General features: G+C 42.0%; 1 protein-coding gene across 1 annotated transcript; it reads right to left on the reverse strand.

Annotated features, from left to right (window-relative positions):
• Positions 1-157: 157 nt before the first annotated feature.
• Positions 158-22,326, reverse strand: LOC122541849 (dual specificity protein phosphatase 13A-like). Its single transcript, XM_043678904.2, has 3 exons — positions 22,115-22,326; positions 15,611-15,828; positions 158-2,599 (listed from the first exon to the last, which is right to left on the reverse strand). The coding sequence occupies exons 1-3, from the start codon at positions 22,279-22,281 to the stop codon at positions 2,400-2,402; spliced, it is 585 nt and encodes a 194-aa protein (XP_043534839.2). The 5' UTR covers positions 22,282-22,326; the 3' UTR covers positions 158-2,399.
• Positions 22,327-22,779: the final 453 nt, after the last annotated feature.

Consider the following 22,779-nt stretch of genomic DNA (forward strand, 5'->3'; position numbering starts at 1 on the left):
GCTTCTGTACTTTCTCCCTGATTAGATTAGAATTGATTAGATTAGATTAGATTCCCTACAGTGCGGAAACAGGCCATTTGGCCCAACCAGTCCACACCGACCCTCTGAAGAGTTACCCACCCAGACCCATTTCCCTCTGTCAAATGTACTTAGCACTGTTGTTGTGGTTCTGTTCGCCGAGCAACGAGCACCCGAGCTACAAATCTTCGCACAAACTTTGTACTTAGCACTATAAGCAATTTAGCAAGGCCAATTTACCTGACCTGCACATCTTTGGACTGCGGGAGGAAACCAGAGCACCCGGAGGAAACGCACACAGACACAGGGAGAATGTGCAAACTCCAATGGTAGAGGTTGTAGAAAAACATTGCCAGGATAGGATGGATCTTTGAGAATGCTGGTGGCCTTTCCTTGACAGCGGGCCTGGTAGATGGATTCTATAGATGGGAGGTTGGCCTTTGCGATTATCCGGGCCGAGTTCACCACTCTCTGTAACCGTCTCATCTTGAGTGGTACAGTTGCCATAGGTAGTGATACATTCAGACAGAATGCTCTCGATGACGCTTTAATAAAAGTTGGCAAGTGTATTTGCCATCATGCCAAATTTCCTCAGGTGCTTGAAGAAGAAGAGACATTGTTGGGCCTTTGTAGCCAGTGTGTTCACATGAAGAGTCCAAGAAAGCTTGTGAATAACCACTCCCAGGAGCTTGACACTCTCCACTCATTTCACCTCTGTGCTGTTAATGTGTAGGGAGGGCATGAGTAACATCCCGCCGAAAGTCAATATGAGTTCCTTGGTTTTGCCGGCTTTGAGAACTAGGTTGTTCTCTGTGCACCTCTTCCACCTCCTGTCTGTAGTCTGTTTCATCACCATCGGAGATTCAACCGACTATGGTGGTGTCATCAGCGAACTTGTAAATGACATTAGTCTGGTATTTGGTGACCCAGTCATGGATGCACAGTGAGTACAGTAGAGGGCTAAGTATGCACCCTGGGGGGCTCCAGTGTTGAGTGTTAGTGAGGATGAAATATTGTCCCCAATCTTCCCTGATTGTGGCCTGTGGGTCAGGAAACTGAGGATCCAGTTTCAGAGAGTGAGGCTTAGTCCAAGATCTCTAAGTTTAGTCATCAGTCTCGATGGGATAATAGTGTTGAAGGTGGAACTGTAGTCAGCCTTCAACATGGCTGTTCTTGGTGTCAAGATGTTCTAGGGAAAGATGAAGGGCAAGTCATATGGCATCTGACGTGGATCAGTTGGTCTGGTCCATTTAAAAATTGACAGAAAACAAAACCCAAATAAAAGAGGATCAGGGCTCAGCTGTGGCCTAAAATGGTAATAGTGTCCCAGCTCCTTGGAGGGCAAACGGCCCATCCAGGCTCCCCCCCCCCACTTCTTTTTCTCAGAATGGGCTTCAAAGCAATGAATCACTTTGGAAGTCCAGTCACTATCACATATATAGACAAACACGCCAATGAATTTGCACCCAAAGATCCCGACAAACAGCTATGAGATACATGGGCTATGTCGTTAGGTGAGGGATAAATGTGTATCTGCAGTCCTTGTTTTTACCGAGGGATAAATGTTGCCCATCAGTGAAACTCCTCTGCCCTTTTTGATAGGGCCACAAGATCTTTATTTTCAACTGAAAATTAAATGTTTAATTAATTACAGGGAAGGAAAAAGCACATCCCATATTGCAGCACTCCATCAGTACTGCAATAGGTGAAGTGCTTGAGTCTTTAAGATGAATGTTGCGCCAACAAACTTTCAAGTCAACCCTCAAAGACATTAGGTCATTTAGATCATTAGGTCAATGTCTGAGCCTTAAAAAAAGGTCTTAATTAAAACAAATGGTTTGAATCACAAGGTGACAACAAACCATTGCGAAATTGAGCCACTGGATTAAACACATAAAACATTCACCAAGTAACCTAGCTTCACTACTATGAATGGCAATATCCCAAATAGAATGTGACAGTCCATATGATAAGTTGAATATTTATTTATCTTTTTTGAAAAGCAATAGAAAATCGCTGATTACATTCAAATAGAATATTAAAGAATCAGTTTATGATGGGGGCCTGTATAACTACAAGGTCTTGGATATGATAATGCTGCAAAATTGATGTTGACACAGGCCATTTTGTGTTGTGTTGCTCAGGTAGTGATGAAATAAAAAGCAGAAACATTTACAAATCAGGTACAAGTTCATTTTGACTGAGATAAGAATCTAATTGTAGTATCTTTGCCGATAATGTGGTGTGAATTCAAACTCTTCTAGCTGCTGGTGCACAAATCAGGGTTATAATAGTGAGCGTGAACCATACTCTACAAAGATATTGATAAATATTATCATTATCAAAAAAGCCACATTTCGGTTTCAATTGATGGAAAAAACTCAAACAATTCTTGCTTGCTGTAATTTTATGTCGAACCTCCGTAACTGCTTTAAAAAACCTCGATTGGGAAATATCCGTCGTCGAGAAGTCACTGTTTTCACTGCATCGAGCAGAGAAAGGTGATGATAAATCATTAGGTAGGCCAGCACTAAGGAGGCTGACCTGCTGTATCCAAATGCACAGTGGACAAAGATCTTCCCTGAGGATGAGAAAGCAACAAAACACTGTTTTAACTGACTGGACATAATGCATTATTTTGCACATTGTAACATCTTTTGTCATTTGTAACACTGTGCGTACAATCTTGAAAATGACGGAACAAAACCACTTGGTAATTAGACATTGATGTAGGCAAGCCACGGGCACTATTAACCAATCTCAACAGATGGAATATGTCTCATGATTTTCATTTGGTTTCGTTACATAAGTGACAATGTTTAAATTACAGAGTCAAAATGTGTGGTGCTGGAAAAGCACAGCTGGTCAGGCAGCATCCGAGGAGCAGGAGAGTCAACGCTTCGAGCGTACGCTCTTCATCAGGAAGAGCTTATGCTCAAAATGTCGACTCTCCTGCTCCTCGAATGCTGCCTGACTGGCTGTGCATTTCCAGCACCACACCTTTTGACTGTGATCTTCAGCATCTGCAATCCTCACTCTCTCCAATGTTTAAAATACAGAAGATCAACTTGCAGTTATATGGCTCGAAATTGAATACTTCCTGTAGATTGACCCATTAAATTCAGGCAGTATGTGCCCAGTGAACTGCTTTATAAATGGAACAGACTGGGTGAATATAACTAGTGGACACAGTTTTTTTAAACCTGTTTGTAGGATGTGGATATTGCTGGCTGGGGTAGCAATTATTGCCCGTCCCTAATTGCCAAGAGGACAGTTAAGAGTCAACCACATTGCTGTGGGTCAGGAATCACACATAGGCCAGACCAGGTAAGGATGGTATATTTCCATTCCCTAAAAAGTAATAGGGAACCAGATGAGTTTTTACCAACCAACTGACTCTGGTTATGTGATTGCCATTGGGCTAGTTTTAAAAAAAAATACAGATCATTTCATTCAACTCAAATATCTGCTGTGACTGAGCCCACCTCCCCAGGACATTAGTTTAGGATTCTGGATTATATGTCCAGCAACATTACCGTGACACCAGCTCCTCCCTAAATTACCAGCTCACACTTGAAACAGCAAAGTGGCAGTTAACTTTGCTTTCCTTCCTCCAGCTCCAGGACTCGCCCATGAGGAATGGCCATATGGACAACATATCAGGAGCAGCTGCCACTTGTGAAACTATGCCCGGTCAGAGGAGGGAAAGAATGGAGTTGGGGAAAGATTAACACAGAAGTGGATCAGGATCTGAAGCAAAAACAGAAATTGCTGGAAAACCTCAGCAGAGGGTTTTCCCCTGACAGATACAGTGAGACCGACTGAGTTTTTCTTGCAACTTCTGTTTTTGTTTCAGATTTCCAACAACCTATAGCTCTTAGTTTATTTATATTGGATCAGGATCTAGTCTGTGAAATTCTGTGAATGTTGCTTTAGTACTCCCCCTGCTGACCATTGGTTGATTAACAATCACATTTCAATTACCGTACTTCGAACCAGTAATGATCAATATATGTTTTAAAAAGTCTGGTCCTGAAAATCATGATTATTCTGACATATAAGTATGATAGGATAGCTGTATGTAGGCCAGGATCTGCATGTCAAATCCTACAGAATATTGAGTGATTCTTCCACAACAATCCCAAAGTAGAGTCAAATCTTCTGGGTGGTCTTGTGGGTTGGGACTCCCTTTGTTGGGAATTCCACAGACTCAGCACTTTATGGATTCACTGTAACTGAGAAACGTTGAGGTTGTTGTGGGATACTGGGAGAATGTCTGTTCTCTTTTTTCAATTTGAGCCATGTGATCTTTCATTCCCGAACAGGCAGGTGAACCTTAATTTAATATATTTCCTAAAAAAGTCCCCTCTGAAATTGCCATTCATGTTGTTAATTTTGACAGACAATGGTTTAATTTTTTGGGGCTTTTTCATCTTCCTTGGTGGATAGAACTTCACTTCCATCCTGCACTGCCATCTGCCCTTTGTTGATCCTGTTGTGCACTGTTTTCTTGTTCAGAATGAGACTATGTTCAAGTCTCACAATTTCACTAGGAGAGGTCGGCTACTTTGTGCCTTACGACAAGAGTAGTCAAACATTTTAAAACAAAACCTGAATCTTCCTTTAAATACATAACAACTAATTGCTGACCCTTCCTGAAAGCCATTAGATTTGATTGTTGTTAATCATACCTTCAACTGCAGGAGTCAGGTTTGTTTTGGGATCTAATTTACTGGCTACTAAAATCAGTTTGATGCTGTGGTCTTTCGGTGTGGAACTTTCTAGACAGAATAAATATTTTATTCCCTTTATTAATACCGTTTTCTTTTTGGAGCTGTGATACCTACCGAATAGATAATAGTGCAGCGAGATTGACACATCCCAAAACCTTTGTAAATGCTGTAGCTTAACAATGTGTAATGCCTACACACACAATCTTAAATGTCACAGCTTCACCGTTTGCATCGCTGCACTAAAATTCACAACAAGCTCATTCTACAGAGAGTAAGGTTTAATCCCATGAATAAAACACAAACTTGACTTTTTAACTTTGTACGTAGAATTATGCAGCTTTGATTAATTAGTCGTGAGTGTATTACTTGATCTTTTGTGAAGTTTATACATTTCTTTCTGTTCATTGAATCAAAACAGATTCTGTTGAGATTAACAAAGCTCCTGTTAAAATTAAAATACATTTGTTAATATTAGCTTTTGTAGCTTGAAATAAACTCCAAAAAAACTAAATAGCTGGTGGAATCTTGTTGAGATGTTCAGGGTTTTGCATGCCAGCTGGAGACTCACACTGTCTCTATTTGGGAAGGTTCACCAAACCACAGACAATTAAGCAGTGGAAGGCACCCCCTTGGGGGTGAAAGTCTTACCTACTGAGGGTCACCAGTTAGTCAGGGACTGGCAGCTCTTTTGAAATACTGGGGTCGGGGGGGGGGGGGGGGGGGCGGGGGGTTGGGGGGTGGCAGGGTTTGTGGTATGGAGCTCACAAGCAAAAGGGTTCAGATGGATCTGCTGCAATGTCAAAATGTATCCAGGCCTGCAGGAGAGAGAGAGAAACCAAGGCAGCTGTTTTAGTAAATAAAGTTTATTCACTGCTCAGTCTTATCTATTTCTTAAATTACCCTCAGGGAACAGGGTGGTGTGTTGAAGTGGCAGGTAACTGGAAGCTCAGGGTCATTTTTGCAGACAGAACATAGATGTTCTGTGAAGTGGTCACCCAGTTGACACTTAGATTCCCCAATGTAGAGGAGATCACATTGTGAGCAGCAAATGCAGTAGACTAGATTATGAGAAATGCAGGTAAAGCGCTGCTTCACCTGGAAGGTATATTTGGGCCCGTGGGCATGGAGGAGAGGAAAAGTAAATGGGCAGGTTTTACACTGTCAGTGATTGCAGGGGGAGGTGCCATGGGGCTGTGGAGAGTGTTGGGAGTGAAGGAAGAGTGGACCAAGGTGCCCTGGAGGGAATGGTCTCTGCAGAAGGTGGACAAGATAGGATAGGAGAATATGTGTCTGGTGGTGGTATCTTGCTGGAGATAGTGGAAATGGTGGCTAATGATCTTCTGATGTGGATGCTGTTGGGATGGTAGATAAGGACAAGGGGAAGGAGAAAGTGAGGTCTGCAGATGCTGGAGATCAGAGATGGAAATGTGTTGCTGGAAAAGCGCATCAGGTCAGGCAGCATCTAGGGAACAGGAGAATCGACGTTTCGGGCATTAGCCCTTCTTCAGGAATGGACAAGGGGAACCCTAGTGCTGTTGCAGGAAGGACGAAAAGGGGTGAGGCCAGGAGATCAGTCAGACCTGGTTGAGGGCCCTGTCAACAACGGTGCTAGGGAACCCTCAGTTGAGGAAGAAAGTGGGCATTTCAGAGGTTCCCTTGTTGAAGGTGGCCTCATTGGAACATATGCAACGGAGACGGAGGAACTAGGAGAATAGAGTCTATACAGGAAGCAGGGTGTGAGAATGTATAGTTTTGGTAACTGTGGGACTCAGTGGGTTTATGGTGGATATTAATGGCCAGTCTATGCCCAGAAATAGAAATAGAGATGACGAGGAAGGGAAGGGAGAAGTCAGAGATAGAACCAGGTGAAAGTGAGGGTGAGGTGGAAATTGGAAGCGAAATTGATGAACCTTTCCAATTCTGGATAAGAGAGGGAAGCTGCACCAATGGTATCGTCAATATATCGGAGAAAGAGTTGTGGGTGGGGGCTGGGATAGGACTAGAACAAATAATGTTCCATGTAGCCCACAAAGAGACAGGCATAACTAGGGTACCCACGGCCAACCCTCTGCCCTGAAGAAAATGAGAAGAGATAAAAGAAAACTTGTTGAGGATGAGGATGAACTCAGCCAGGAGGAAGAGGGTAGTGGTAGGCTGGGACAGTTTAGGCCTTTGTTCCAGGAAGAATTGGAGAGCCTTTAGACCATTTTGATGGGGATGGATGTGTAAAGGGATTGCACATCTATTGTTAAAAGGAGGTGGCTGCAGCCTGCAAACTGGAAATTCTTAAACTGGCGTAAAGAATCAGTGGAATCGCAGGTGTAAATGGGCAGGGACTGGATCAGAGGAGAAAAGACCATGTCAAGGTAGGAAGAGATAAGTTCGGTGGGGCAGGGGCAGGCAGAAATAATGGGTCTACTGGGGCAGTCCTGTTTGTGGATTTTCGGAAGGAGGTAGAAGCGAGCAGTATGGAGATTACCAGATGAAATGGACTTCCATCTGATCCATCTCTGACTCCTCCTTTCCAATACTCCAGATGTGGTCTGATCAGGGCATTATTGAGCCTCAGAAGGACATCTCTGCTTTTATATTCAAGTCCTGTCAAAATAAATGTCATCATTGCATTTGCCTTCCTAACTATTGACTCAATCTGCAAGTTTACTTTGAGAGAATCCTGGACTAGAACCTCCTAAGTCCCTTTGCATTTCAGACCTCTGAATTTTCTCCCCATTTAGAAAATAGTCAATGCTTCTATTCTTCCTACCAAAGTGCATGACCTCACTCTTTTCTACATTGTATTCCATCTGCCACTTCTTTGCCTGCTCTCCTAACCCGTCCAAATACTTCTGCAGCCTCCCCACCTTCTCAATGCTAACTGGCCCTCTACCTATCTTTGTATCATCTGCAAACTTAGCCAGAATGGTCTCTGGTTCCTTCATCTAGATTGTTAATGTATAAAGTGAAAAGATGTGGTCCCAACACTGATTTTGCAGAACATCACATGTCATCAGCTGCCATCCTGAGAAGGACCTTTTTTATCCCCACTCTCTGCTTTCTGCCAGACAGCCAAACTTCTATCCATGCTAGCACCTTATCTCTGACACCATGGGTCCTAATCTTACTCAGTAGCCTCATGTGCAGCATCTTGTCAAAGGCCTTCTTGAAGTCCAGGTAGGTGACATCCATTGGCTCCCCTTGGTCTAACCTGCTTGTTACTTCCTCAAAGAATCCCAGCAGTTTTGTCAGGCATGATCTCCCCTTGATGAAACCATGCTGACTTTGCCCTATTTTACCATACACTTCCAAGTATTTGGAAATCTCATCCTTCACAATAGATTCCAGGATCTTACCCACAACCGGGGTTAGGCTAATCAGTCTGTAATTTTCCATTTTTGCATTACTCCCCTTTTAACCGGGGTGTTACGTTAGTGATTTTCCAGTCCTCTGGGACCCTCCCTGATTCTAGGGATTCCTGAACGATCACCACTAATGCCTCCACTATCTCTTCAGCTAACTCTCTTAGAACTCTGGGGTGTAGTCCATCTGGTCCAGATGACTTATCCACCTTCAGGCCGTTCAGCTTTTCTCGCACCTTCTCCTTGGTGATGGCCACCATACTCAGCTCTGTCCCCTCACTCTTGAATTTTTGGGATATTGCTCATATCTTCCACCGTGATGACTGATGTAGAGTAATTATTCAATTCCTCAGCCATTTCCTTGCTCCCCACTACCAGCTCTCCAGCGTCAATTTCCAGCAGTCTTCCTTTATATTACTGGCTAGCTTACCTTCATATTTCATTTTCTCTCTCCTTATTTCATTTTTTGTTGCCCTCTATTGGTCTTTGTAAGCTTCCCAATGCCTTTCACCATATTATATGTTTTCTCTTTTGCTTTTATGCTATGACTTTTATGACTTCCCTAGTCAGCCATGGTTGCCTCATCCCTCCCTGTGCCATGCTTCATTTTCCTCAGGATGAAACTCTGCTGTGTCTCCTGAATTACTCCCAGAAACTCCTGCCATTGCTGTTCCACTGTCTTTCCTGCTAGACTCCTCTCCCAGTCAATTCTACCCAGCTCCTCCCTCATGCCTCTGTAGTTGCATTTATTCAGCTGTAATACCATTACCTCTGATTCTCCCTCTCAAATTGCAGAGTAAATTCAATCATATTATGATCACTGCCTCCTCAGAGTTCCTTCACCTTAAGTTTCATTATCAAGTCTGCTTCATTGTACATCACTAAATCCAGTATTGCCTGTTTCCTAGTGGACTCCACTACAAGTTGCTCCAAAAAGTATATCGTAGACATTCCATAAATTCCTTTTCTTGCAATCCACTACCAATGTGATTTTCCCAGTTCACCTGAATATTGAAATCTCCCATTATCACTGTAACTGTCTTTCCAATACATGATCTCTATCTCTATTTGTGGGCGGCACGGTGGCATAGTGGTTAGCACTGCTGCCTCACAGCGCCTGAGACCCGGGTTCAATTCCCGCCTCAGGCGACTGACTGTGTGGAGTTTGCACGTTCTCCCCGTGTCTGCGTGGGTTTCCTCCGGGTGCTCCGGTTTCCTCCCACAGTCCAAAGATGTGCAGGGTCAGGTGAATTGGCCATACTAAATTGCCCGTAGTGTTAGGTAAGGGGTAAATGTAGGGGTATGGGTGGGTTTCGCTTCGGCGGGTCGGTGTGGACTTGTTGGGCCGAAGGGCCTGTTTCCACACTGTAATCTAATCTAATCTCCTGGTGTATTTTGTGCATAACTCCTGACTACTATTTGGAGGCCTGTACATAACTCCAACTATGGTTTTTTTTTACCTTTGCGATTCCTCAATTCTATCCATACAGATTCTACACCATCTGACCCAACTTTGTTTCTTGACACTTGACACACTGTGCCTGTACTGATAAAGTGGTTTACTCCAGCGATGTGACAAGGAATCATCAATCCTTTTAGTCATTTCAGGACGTTGCTCTTCTCAAACTTGAAGTAAGTAAAATTCTCAAATTTGTTTACCTTACTTCAGTCTTTGGTCTTAAAAGAATCTTGGTAACATTTTTTCCAATCATTCCACCTGACCATACCCCTGCAATTCCTGAGGCTCAGTTGTCTGTTTAGTTCTCCAGCTGCTGTTTCTTGTTAGAACTGTCAGAGTTATCTCCATCCTTGTTTCTTTTATTTATCATTTTCCTTTTGCATTGATGTTGCCTGCCTGTATCTGGATTATCTTTCAGTTCCATTACCATTGGATTGTTTGTTCTTTCTGTTGTTGCTGAATTCCCTTTGTGAGACATGAAGAACACTGGGAATTAATGTTTTCCTGGGAATCTTTTTAAGGCTTCTGACATCTGCCCTGAAAGTGCGTTTCTTTCTAGAAATCTAACTTCAGCTATTCCTAAGTCTATCAATGTTTGATGTCTTAGCACAGTCCAACAATTTAAAGGAAAACACTTAGTTGTTAATCTCTAAATAGAGTTTTCCAATCTTGAATATAGTCGATTATAAATTAATCTAAATTAATCAACGTCTGACCATGCATTTAACAGATCATCTTGCACATAGATTTAGTCCTTAAATGTGAATAGATTATCTAAACCTTCCTCAGTGTCCAATTCTTGAGCCCCGAGCTCTGAGAATACTTTACACCTGATCCTAGTAGGAAATGATGGTGGCAAGGCCAGACCTCATTTGTTTCTTTTATAAGAATATAACCCATGCAAATTTATCCACTTCATTTTCCACTGATCCTAAGGTTCATCTTCACATACTGGGCAAGTGTATCCCATCATTTTACATTTGGTTTCAGCCATTCTTCTTAAAAGAAACTCCAATTATGATACTCTGTCTGAAAAGAACTCTTAGTTTCCAATCTTCTTCTTTCGTTAATTATCCCCTGCTGCCAAATGTCCAAATGGACCCAGGCCAGTTGGTGAGACAGTTATCAAGACACTTTGCTTTGTGGATAGAGCTTACTAACTACTCACTCTTACAGCTCCTTCCAATCCCATCAGTTCCTCCTTCAGTTGACCCAGTCAATTAATCAGTTAACCCCAATCAGCTGTTTAAATATTTGCTTATATTAACAAAGGGAATGGTCACCTTGTGTCTTTCACTGTGTCTCACACCTGCACACGCACACAACATAGGTGCTGGTGAAAAAAATAAGCACTACCGCAGTTAGGTGGTAGTGTGGGGGTAAAAAAACAAAAAAAACCCCAAAGGAAATGGAGCTCTCTGCAGGTGCCCCCCAACCTAATGACACTAAGTGCCTTTGATTGATGACCACTGCATCGCACCAAGGAGGTGACACATTGTTTCACGGCAACTAGATTAATACCTCTGGCAGCCCTTAAATGGTCATTCATTGTCCACCTATGGGTGATGGCATGAGAAGAATGTCTATGGGTGGCTTATTCAGCTCACGATTGAGAGAAGAAATGTTTTCAACCAAGGACACTATGCCTGGTTGGTGTTAACCTTGTTTGGTTTACACATTATTTTTGAGTGAGATACACAAAAGAGGCTATGAGCAAATTTCATTCCTGGTGCCATCTGAACGAAACTTTGAGAGTTGGTTACTGCAAAATCAATGTCAATTGTTTTTACTTTGTTCAAAGACGGCCCGAATTTCTAAGCTCCTGAGAATGACATAACTGCAGTAAAAGCTTTGACATTCAAATATATTTCATGAATATTAAGAAGAATTAATCAAAGAGGGTTTTTTCACAATAGAATTAACTCATCAACAATTGGGACAATCCACTTTCTCAGTGCAACTCCACCATTACAGAAATACACTGTTGTATGGATGTTCTTTTTGGGTAATTATCCCATCTGTGTTTGTGTTTTACACATGGACTACCTCGTCTTAAACTAACATTTGAGTATTGAGTTTACTTGCTTGTGGTTACATCGAAGCCACATTTTACATTGCCAATTAGTTACAAGCCTCGAACTTCAACAGCCAAGAAACATGTTGTGAATTAGTCTTTTCTTTAGCATTAATAGTGAGTGATATTAAGGCAGTTTTGGGGTAGAAATGAATTCTGCTTTGTAGTAAATCCAGCTATATATTTTCTGTTGTACTGAACTGCTGTATGGTTTGTGAAAAATAACTATATTGACAGGGCCTGCTGTAATAATACTCTGCTGTTTGTATCGTAACTCGTACCAAGTCCCATCTACCCATCATATCCACATTGCTTTCTGACCTCATTTTTAAAATTCTTATCCTTGGTTTCAAATCCCTCCTTTGCCTCAGCTTTGCCTACCTCTGTAATCTCCTCGAGCCCTTCCCCAAACTCACCTCTGGGATATCTGCAATCCTCTAATTCTGGTCTCCTGCAGGCCAATTTCCTTCATTCCATCATTGATGGCCACATTCCTAGCTACCTCATGCTGCCCAAACTTATTCTCTAAACCTCTTCTTTGAGATGTTCCTTATCCTCACCTCTTTAATCAAGTTGTTGTGTGCCTGTCCTAATATCTTGTGACATGGGAATGGTTGTGAAGGATGGATTTTAGCTTTCAGGAGTTTGATTTAAGTACAGGTAGTCTGTAAATTGGCGGTCTCATTTTACGCTCGAAGAAACAACTCCATTGCCTTTTGTTTCAATTAATTCTAACTTTCAAGATTTGCCACTTTTGTGCCACAGGTCTGACTAGATCATTTATGATATAGAAAACTAGTTAAACTTGAAAGGTTCCTGAACATCCTAACATAGACTTCCTGAAGAGATTCCTAAATATCTATCATGGTGGCCCAACTGGATAGGCAGTGGTATAGTGGCAGTGTCTATCCTAATAGTCCAGAATCGCAGGCTGATGTTCTGGGGACATGGGTGTGAGTCTCACCGTGGCAAATGGTGAAATCTTAAATCAATTAAAATCTGAAATAAAGAGCGAGGTTAATAGTGACCATGTGACCATGATCGAATATTGGATAAGCTCATCTGGTTCATGGATGTCCTTTAGGGAAGGAAACCTGCCAACCTTACCTGGGCTATTCTAGATGTGACTCCAGACCCACAGCAATGTGCCCTCTGGACTATTGAGGATGGGCAGAAAATTCTGGCTTAACCAATGATATCCACATCCAGTGAGCAAATGAACAAGAAATTTTCCTGTACTCACCCAAGTTGGTAAAGCAAAATGTGGAACTCCTGATATAAATTTGGCAGCGATTGATTTAAAGAAGTAAGTATTTCAGGTATGAGGATAAAACCTTGGACTTTGGATAGTTCAGTTAATCAACTAGTTTTAAAATAGTGATGGAAAAGGATAGACCAGATTTAAAAGTTGAAGTTCTAAATTGGAGGAAGGCTAATTTTGGTGGTATTAGGCAAGAACTTTTGAAAGCTGATTGAGCAGATGTTCACAGGTAAAGGAACGGCTGGATAATGGGAAGCCTCCAAAAATGAGATAACGTGAATCCAGAGAAAGTATATTCCTGTCAAGATGAAAGGGAAAGCTGGTACGTATCGGGAATGCTGGATGACTAAAGAAATTGAGGGTTTGGTTAAGAAAAAGAAGAAAACATATATCAGGTACAGACAGGAGAGATCGAGTGAATCCTTAGAAGAGTATAAAGGCAGTAGGAGTATACTTAAGAGGGAAATCAGGAGGGCAAAAAGGGGATGCGAGATAGCTTTGGCAAATAGGGTTAAGGAGAATCCAAAAGGTTTTTACAAATACATTAAGGACAAAAGGGTAACTAGGGAGAGAATAGGACACCTCAAAGATCAGCAAGATGGCCTTTGTGTGGAGCCACAGAAAATGGGGGCGATACTAAATGAGTATTTTGCATCAATGTTTACTGTGGAGAAGGACATGGAAGATATAGAATGGAGGGAAATAGATAGTGACATCTTGAAAATGTCCATATTACAGAGAAGGAGGTGCTAGATGTCTTGAAATGCATTAAAGTGAATAGGTCCCCAGGACTTGATCAGGTGTGACCTAGAACTCTGTGGGAAGCTAGAGGAGTGATTGTAGGACCTCTTGCCTCTATTATCGAAAGTCACAGGTGAGGTGCCAGAAGACTGGAGGTTGGCTAACATGGTGCCACTATTTAAGAAAGGTGGTAAGGACAAGTCAGGGAACTATAGACCAGCGAGCCTGATGTTGGTGGTGGGCAAGTTGTTGGATGGAATCCTGAGGGAAAGGATATGCACGTTTTGGAAAGGCAAGGACTGATTAGGGATAGTCAACATGGCTTTGTGTTTGGGAAATCATGTCCAAAAAATCTTGATCAAGTTTTTTGAGAAAGTAACAAAGAGGATTGATGAGGACAGAGCGCTAGATATGTTCTATATGGACTTCAGTAAGGCATTCGACAAGGTTCCTTAAGGGAGACCGATTAGCCAGGTTAGATCTTACAGAAGACAGGGAGAACTAGCCATTTGGATACAGAGCTGGCTCAAAGATAGAAGACAGAAGGTGCTGGTGGAGGGTTGTTTTTCAGACTGGAGACCTGTGACCAGTGGAGTGCCACAAGGATCAGTGCTGGGTCTACTACTTTTCGTCATTGATGTAAATGATTTGGATGTGAGCATAAGAGGTATAGTTAGTAAGTTTGCAGATAACACCAAAGTTGGAGGTGGAGTAGACAGGGAAGAAGGTTACCTCAGATTACAATGGGATCTTGATCAGATGGACCAATGGGCTGAGGAGTGGCAGATGGAGTTTAATTTATATAAATGCGAGGTGTGAGGCATTTTGGGAAAGCAAATCTTAGCAGGACTTATACACTTAATGGTAAGGTCCTGGGAAGTGTTGCTGAACAAAGAGACCTTGAAGTGCAGGTTCATAGCTTCTTGAAAGTGGAATCGCAGGTAGATAGGATAGTGAAGAAGGCGTTTGGTATGCTTTCCTTTATTGGTCAGAGTATTGAGTACAGGAGTTGCGAGTTCATGTTGCAGCTCTACAGGACACTGGTTAGGCCACTTTTGGAATATTGCTTGCAATTCTGGTCTCCTTCCTATCGGAAGGATGTTGTGAAACTTGAAAGGGTTCAGAGAAGATTTACATGGATATTGCCAGGGTTGGAGTATTTGAGCTATAGGGAAAGGTTGAATAGGCTGGGGCTGTTTTCCCAGGAGCATTGGAGGCTGAGAGGTGACCTTATAGAGGTTTATAAAATCATAAGGGGCACGGATAGAGTAAATAGACAAGTCTTTTCCCTGGTGTGGGGGAGTCCAGAACTAGAGGGCATAGGTTTAGGGTGAGAGGGGAAAGATATAAAAGAGACCTAAGATGCAACCTTTTCAAGCAGAGGGTGGTACGTTTATGGAATGAGCTACCAGAGGAAGTGGTGGAGGTTAATACAACTGCAATACTTAAGAGGCATTTGGATTGGTTAATGCATAGGAAGGGTTTGGAGGGATATGGGCTGGGTGCTGGCAACTGGGACTAGATTAGGCTGGGATATCTGGTCAGCATGGACGAGTTGGACTGAAGGGTCTGTTTCCATGCTGTACATCTCTATGAACTCTAGATTAGAGTGGTGCTGGAAAAGCACAGCAGTTCAGGCAGCATCCGAGGAGCAGCAAAATTGACGTTTCGGGCAAAAGCCCTTCATCAGGATTCCTGATGAAGGCCTTTTGCCTGAAATGTCGATTTGCTGCTCCTTAGATGCTGCCTGAACTGCTGTGCTTTTCCAGCACTATTCTAATCCAGAATCTGGTTTCCAGCATCTGCAGTCATTGTTTTTACCTTATCTCTATGAATTCTATGACTCGAGTAACTTAATTGGCTGAATTACTGAAGAACATTATCCACAGCATCTCTTTTATCTTTGTAATGTAATTCAGAATTAAGACAGCTTTTAGGACTATTTGACATGTGAGAATGGTCTCTTACCTCCCAATATATCCAGTGCCTTGTGTATATAGTCACTTGCAGAATAGAAATAGGCAGCAATGTCAAAATTTGGTACGTCACGAGCAGCTATACCATAATAATCCATACTGGTACCATAGAAATCTTGGCATCCACTGGACGCAACCTGTTTGTGTGCAGTGTTTAACACATGAGTGATACCCAACTTCCAAAGGCGAAATCTGTCATGAGCTATTGTCCTAATGAAGCAAGAGATATTAGAAAATACTTCAAGAATGCACAAACATGTTTACAATGTTATTAGAGTATCCTTTCCTGTACAGTCAGTGAAGAATTATACTTGTCAAGGTGAGGGAAGCCACTTATGAAAATGGTTCAGTTTTCCCAATTTTGACACAATAGTGTCAGCATCAAACAGGCAGGTATGGTATTTCCAAAAATAATATTCCTTTTACTCTCACTAGACCACAATACAAAATATTCTTTTGTGTACCTCAGGATTTTTCTAAGGATGAAGTGGAGATTTACCAGAATGACTTTACAGTGAGAGGTTTTAGCTTGAATGGAGGTTAGATTAGAGAAGGTGAGATTGTGGTGCACAAGAGATTGACAAGTTCTTTGACAATGGTGTCCAGAGATGATTACAGGCTTAGATAAGGAAGACCATTCCTGCAATGGTGATGCAAGGACAATGGGTTACAGGTTAAATGTTTTGTGTGGGGAGGGAGGTAAGGAAAAACTCTTTTTACTCAGTCAGTGTAATAGCCTGGAACTTGCGATCCATGAGCAGAGATGACAAATGATTATAAAAGGAAGTTGGATGGGCTCTTGAAGGGAATACACCTCCAGGGAATTCGCTACAGGGATGGAATGAGGAATGGAACCTACTGGATTGTTGTATGGAAAGCTTGCATAGACTAGATGGTCCCAATGGTATCTTTCTGTGCTGCAATAACTGTATATTTCTGTATCATCATTTTTGCAGACTCTTTGAAGGAATGTCAACTGGTTTTAAAGTCTCCACATCCAAAAGGGAACCATTTTAAAAGTGTCAAGCTATCAACACATCAATCTGGTTTGAATCAATTCAAGTCTTGGAGCTAAAACAACTGTCCTAGTTTGTTCTCATGCCCAATATATGATTCAAAGTGTTTAGTGTAATGTTTCAGCTCTCTATAACCCATGGTACTGCTACTTTGTTGAAACATAAGTTTGCAGGTTGTGGTTCATTGGTTAAGCAGCAAACCAGACACTTCCCATCTGTCGTTGTATTTATTGTTACTTTCGTAGCCTGTGTTCCCTTACTCTTTTTGACATACATTAATTCTAACAACATGCTAGTAATTACTTGAGGAACCTCGGGGAATCATTAATCAACTTATCTCTCAGACTCCTGGTTAAGAAAAAAAAAAATCCTGAAACATAACTCCATTGAAGCACACAGATAACGTTGAAAGTTATACAAAAATGTTTGGTCACATCCTCACCTCATCTTTTTTCTTCCTTCATCCTACCAGCTTCAGCTGATCTTCTGTTTCTGTAGGTGGGGTGAAAGGGTGTTTAACTTGCCCTGCTAGTGGGAAGGGATTTGCTGGGTAGGTAAAATGGGAAGGTTTCACTCCTTGTTCCATTCTTGCCATCTCTGATTTTGAATGCATTGATTGAACCAGCAGCTGAGGTACTCTGCAGACCATGTGATGTTAAAATGTTGGCAGGAAAATGATTGCCTTGTAACTGGGGCCCCCTATGGATAGCCACTCTGGCTATCACATTAAGCTGAACAGAAACGGATCTTAAAATCTTTTAGGATCAAATTACAGCAGATGCTGGAATCTGTACTGAAACCAAAAAAATGCTGGAAATCACAATGGGTCAGGCAGCATCCATGGAGAGAGAGCAAGCTAACATTTTGAGTCTGGATGACATCAGTGATAGGCAGGTTGTAGGAGGGAATCCTGAGGGAAATGATTTACATGTATTTGGAAAGGCAAGAACTGATTAAGGAAAGGCAACATGGCTTTGTGTATGGAAAATTGTGTCTCATGAGCTTGATTGAGTATTTTCAAGAAGTAGCAAAGAGGATTGATGAGGGCAGAGAGGTGGATGTGATCTATATGGACTTCAGTAAGGCATTCGACAAGGTTCCTCATGGTAGACTGGTTAGCAGAGTTAGATCACATGAAATATAGGGAGAACTAGCTATTTGAACACAGAATTGGCTTGGAGTTGGAAGACAGAGGGTGGTGGTGGAGGGTTGCTCTGCAAAGTGGAGGCTATGACCAGCGGTGTGTCACAAGAATTGGTGCTGGGTCCATTGCTTTTTGTCATTTATAGAAATGATTTGGATGTGAATATAGGAGGCATGGTTAGTAAGTTTGCAGATAACACCAAAATTGGAGGTGTAGTGGATAGCAAAGAAGGTTACCTCAAAGTACAATGGGATCTTGATCAGATGGGCTGAAGAGTGGCAGATGGAGTTTAATTCAAGTAAATGTGAGGTGCTGCATTTTAGAAAGGCAAATCAGGGCAGACTTACACACTTAATGGTAAGGTGCTGGATGTTGCTGAACAAAGAGACCTTGGAGTGCAGGTTCATAGTTCTTTGAAAACGGAATCACAGGTAGATAGGATAGTGAAGAAGGGGTTTGGTATGCTTGTATTTATTGGTCAGTGCATTGAGTATAGGAGTTGGGATGTCATATTATGGCATACAGGACATTGGGTAGGCCACTTTTGGAATACTAGAACATAGAACATAGAACAGTACAGCACAGTACAGGCCCTTCGGTCATTGATGTTGTGCCGACCTTTTATCCTACTCTAAGATCAAACTAACCTAGATACTCTTCAATTTACTATCATCTATGTGCCTTTCCAGGAATCACTTAACTGTCCCTAATATAGCTGTCTCTACTACCACCGCTGGCAATGCATTCCACGCACCTACCACTCTCTGTGTAAAGAACTGACCTCTGACATCTCCCTAAACCTTCCTCCAATTACCTTAAAATTATGCCTCATTGTGATGATCATTTCCCCTCAGGAAAAAAGTCTCTGACTATTCATTCTGTCTAAGCCTTTCATCATATTGTACACCTCAATCAAGTCATCTCTCATCCTTCTTCACTCCAATGAGTAAAGCCTTAGCTCCCTCAACGTTTCTTCATAAGAAATGCCCTCCAGTCCATAACCCCACGACTCTTTAACTCAATCCCACTGCTAATGAAAGCCAACACACTACATGCCTTCTTAACAACCCTATCAACGTGGGTGGCAACTTTGGGGATTCTATGGACATGGACCCCAAGATCTCTCAGTTACTCCACACAGCAAGTGCCTTTAACCCTGTATTTAGCATTCAAATTCGACCTTCCGAAATGAATCATTTCACACTTTTCCAGGTGAACTCCATTAGCCACTTATCAGCCCAGTTCTACATCCTACAACCTACAACAGCCCTCCACACTATCCACCACTCAACCAACCTTCATGTTATCAGCAAACTTACTAAACCACCTTTTCACTTCCTCATCCAAGTCATTTATAAAAATCACAGACATCAGAGGTCCCAGAACAGACTCCTGTAGAAAACCATGGTCACTGAGCTCCAGGCTGAATACTTTCCATCCACTACCACCCTTTGTCTTCTATGGGCCAGACAACTCTGTTTCCAGACAGCCAGCTTTGCCTGTATCCTGTGCCTCCTTACTTTCTGAATGAGTGTACCAGGGAACATTATCAAACTAGGAGAAAGTGACGACTGCAAATGCTGGAGATCAGAGTTGAGAGTGTGGTGCTGGAAAAGCACAGCAGGTCAGGCAGCATCCGAGGAGGGGAGAGTTGACATTTCGGGCATTCCTGATGAAGGGCTTATGCCCGAAACGTTGATTCTCCTGCTCCTTGGATGCTGCCTGACCTGCTGTGCTTTTCCAGCACCACACTCTCAATTCGGAACCTTATTAAACGCCTTGCTACAATCCATGTACACCACATTCACTTCTCTACCTTCATTAATGTGTTATGTCACATCCTCAAATCATTCAACAATGCTTGTGAGGCATGACCTGCTCTTCACAAAGCCATGCTGATTATCTCTAATCAAACTATGGTTTTCCAACTAATTATAAATCCTCTCTTTCAGAATCCTCTCCAATAATTTGCCCAACACAGATGTAAGACTGACTATTCTATAATTCCCAGGATTATCCCTATGCCTTTCTTTATGGAATAACATTTGCCACCTTCCAACATCTGGCCTACTCCAGTGAACAGTGGGGATGCAAAGATCATTGCCAAAGGTGCAGCAAACTCTTCCATGACTTCCTCTGCAAACCTTGGGTATATCCCATCTGTCTCAGGGGACTTATCTATCCTTAGGTTTTTCAAATTTTTTAGCACATCCTCTTTTTTATCATCAACCTGTCTGAGCGTAACAGCCTGTTTCTTCTGTCCTCACAAATGAAAAGGTCCCTCTCAGTAGTGAGTACTGAAGCAATGTATTCATTGAGGACCTTCCCTATCTCCTCTGACGTCAAGCACAAATTCCCTCCACTATACCTGATTGGCCCTATTCCCACTCTGGCCATCCTCTTGTTCCTTACATAAGTACAGAATGCCTTAGGATTTTTCTTAATCCTACCCACTAAAGCTTTTCATGCCCCTTCTAGCTCTCCTAAGTACATTTTTCGGTTCCTTCCAGGCTACTATGTAATCCTCTAGACCCCTGTCTGATCCTTGCCTCCTCAAACTTAAATAAGCTTCATTCTTCCCCTTGTCACCCAATATTCCTTCACCAGACCACCCCTTCCTTGCCTCAGTTCGACAAATCTATCCAGCACCGTCAGCCAGCACTCCCTAAATAACCTCTACATTTCTGTCATGCATTTTCCTGGGTGCATTTTCTGCATGCAATTCTTGTCTATCTGTTATAGGAAGGATGTTATGAAACTTGAAAGGGTTCAGAAAAGATTTACAAGCATGTTGCCAGGATTAGAGGATTTGAGCTATGGAAGAGACTGAATAGGCTGGGGCTTTTTTCCCTGGAGCATCGAAGGCTGAGAGGTGGCCTTATAGAAGTTTATAAAATCATGAGGAGGATGGACAGGGTAAATAGAAAAGGTCTTTTCCCCATTATGGGGAATCTAAAACTAGAGGGTATAGGTTTAAATTGAGAGGGCAAAGATTTAAAAGGAATCTAAGAGGCAACATTTTCATGCAGAGGGTGGAGCATGTATGGAATGAGCTGACAGAGGAAGTGGTAGAGGCTGGTACAATTACAGTTAAATGGCACCTGGATGGGTGTAATGAAGTTGAAGGTATGTACTGTACCTTTAAGAGAACGTAAACACTTTTCTCAACTGAGAGGTTACAAGCGCCTGCGTGATATGACTAGATGGCAGTCACAGAATGTATTGGAAAATTGAAAATATGTAACATTTGTCTGTGAAATGGATACTTGAGTTAGTTGCTGTTTTGACAACAATTCAAATTTAACCAATCAGTTTAAATTTTGCCCTAGGATACTCAAACCCAATCAAATTTGAATGTATTGTTTTGTCAACATTGAACCAATGAGACGATCTGACATTAGGGATATAAAAATGCAGGCATTTTGAAAACTGGAGACTGAGCAACTGCCATCGAGAGAGACCCATGAATTTAGGGAACACTCTCTATCAAAGGCACGTTTTCGTATGAAACATATTCGCAGTAAAATGAAAGCAGATGACCCAGGGAGATCTTCAGCCGGAAGAAGAAAGACACCGCAGACAATAGCTGCTGTGTGATTTTGAAATTAAATTGATGTGATTTTAGTAAATCTCTTTTTGGAACAGTGTTGGAGCAGATAATAAGCAGTTAAGAGAAAGGGCATCTTAAAGTTGTGAATAGTTGTTGTTTAATGTTCACTTTGAGGGTTAAAGAATAAATTGATGTTATTTTCTTTAAATAGTAGAATTTAGGAGTTCTCTGTCACTCATATTTTAACAGATTATGAGACAAGGTGAGCTTTTCTGGGTGTTTGGTTTAAGTAACAGAGGGGTTCTCCTCCATGTCGTAACAATGGGTATACGAAGAGGAAGGCTTTAGAGGGATATGGGCCTAATGCTGGGAAATGGAACGAGATTAATTCAGGATATCTGGTTGCATGGATAAGTTGGACCAAAGGGTCTGTTTCCATGCTGGAATGACTTTTCATCAGAGCTGATGTGAAGTGATGAAGTGTTAAAATCTTTTGTTTGCATTCCGTTTTAGCCCGCAATACTTGTACTAAAAGTTCATAAAAAGCTTGTGTGAGGATTGGACAATTGACTACAAGATTACGTCAGCCCCACAGTGAGAACTCAGAAACCTCAAGAGAACTTAAATGACACCCCCCTCCCCCAGAATACAACCAAACAGCTTAATGAAAGACTTGTCAAGCTGGAGTGATTTTAACTTCTTTCTCCTGCCCACCTCACATATTTTTGTAGAATCAATGCTACTGACCTTGCCATCAGTAGTTCTGCTGTTTGAAGGAGTACTTACATATCTCCTATGTATAGGTTAGGCCAGACCTCGTCAATACGACTGAGTGGAACCCTGTTCTGACGTAAGATTTCCTCCAGCTCCATGACTGTGGGCGTGTTGGCATTTGGGCTGGAATTTATAGAAAAATTGGGATTGCCACTGGATTGAGTTGCCTCCTTTGACATTACGATATCAGATTGAATAGTTACCTCTGTGGTTCTGAACGACTACTCCCGGTTGACTGTGTGGAGTCACTCCTGCCAAGTTTTTGGACCACCTCCAGATGGTGTGATGTGTATGAGCAGGTGCACATACCAATTCCGCTGAGCAATGATATATTTTAATTCAGTAGCTCAACCGATCTTACAGGTACCAAAGTAAAACACCGCTGAGAAGACAATGAAAGTCAAATTGAAGTCTACAATTTTCAACAAGAAGCTTGTATTTCCCTTATTATAAAACATTGGTGCAAAGTACTCTCAGAGCTAGGGAAAGGAACTGCATTCTGGTGGCATGTTTGGAGGCAGGGATTTAATCAGCTTCCCTGTGAGTTCCCACTTCCATCAAAATGAAATTTGCATCAGGAAAGCCTGTCATCGGAATTCCCAATGACTGCCAAATGGGACCGTTAAGTCAACAATTAATGAGCACTGTAAGGGCCTTATCGCTATACTGCTGCTGGT

Source organism: Chiloscyllium plagiosum, unplaced genomic scaffold (genome assembly GCF_037043375.1).
Source record: "Chiloscyllium plagiosum isolate Xiang-an unplaced genomic scaffold, Cpla_swu_hap1 HiC_scaffold_43, whole genome shotgun sequence".
NCBI classification, from domain to species: Eukaryota; Metazoa; Chordata; class Chondrichthyes; order Orectolobiformes; family Hemiscylliidae; genus Chiloscyllium; species Chiloscyllium plagiosum.

Excerpts from the sequence above, each read along its gene's own strand:
- LOC122541849 (XM_043678904.2), bottom strand. The coding sequence starts at position 22,281 with ATGTCAAAGGAGGCAACTCAATCCAGTGGCAATCCCAATTTTTCTATA. Across the intron at positions 15,829-22,114 it reads AACCTATACATAGGAGATAT|GACAATAGCTCATGACAGAT; the intron begins GTAAGTACTCCT and ends TTGCTTCATTAG. Across the intron at positions 2,600-15,610 it reads GGCACTGGATATATTGGGAG|GGAAGATCTTTGTCCACTGT; the intron begins GTAAGAGACCAT and ends TCTCATCCTCAG.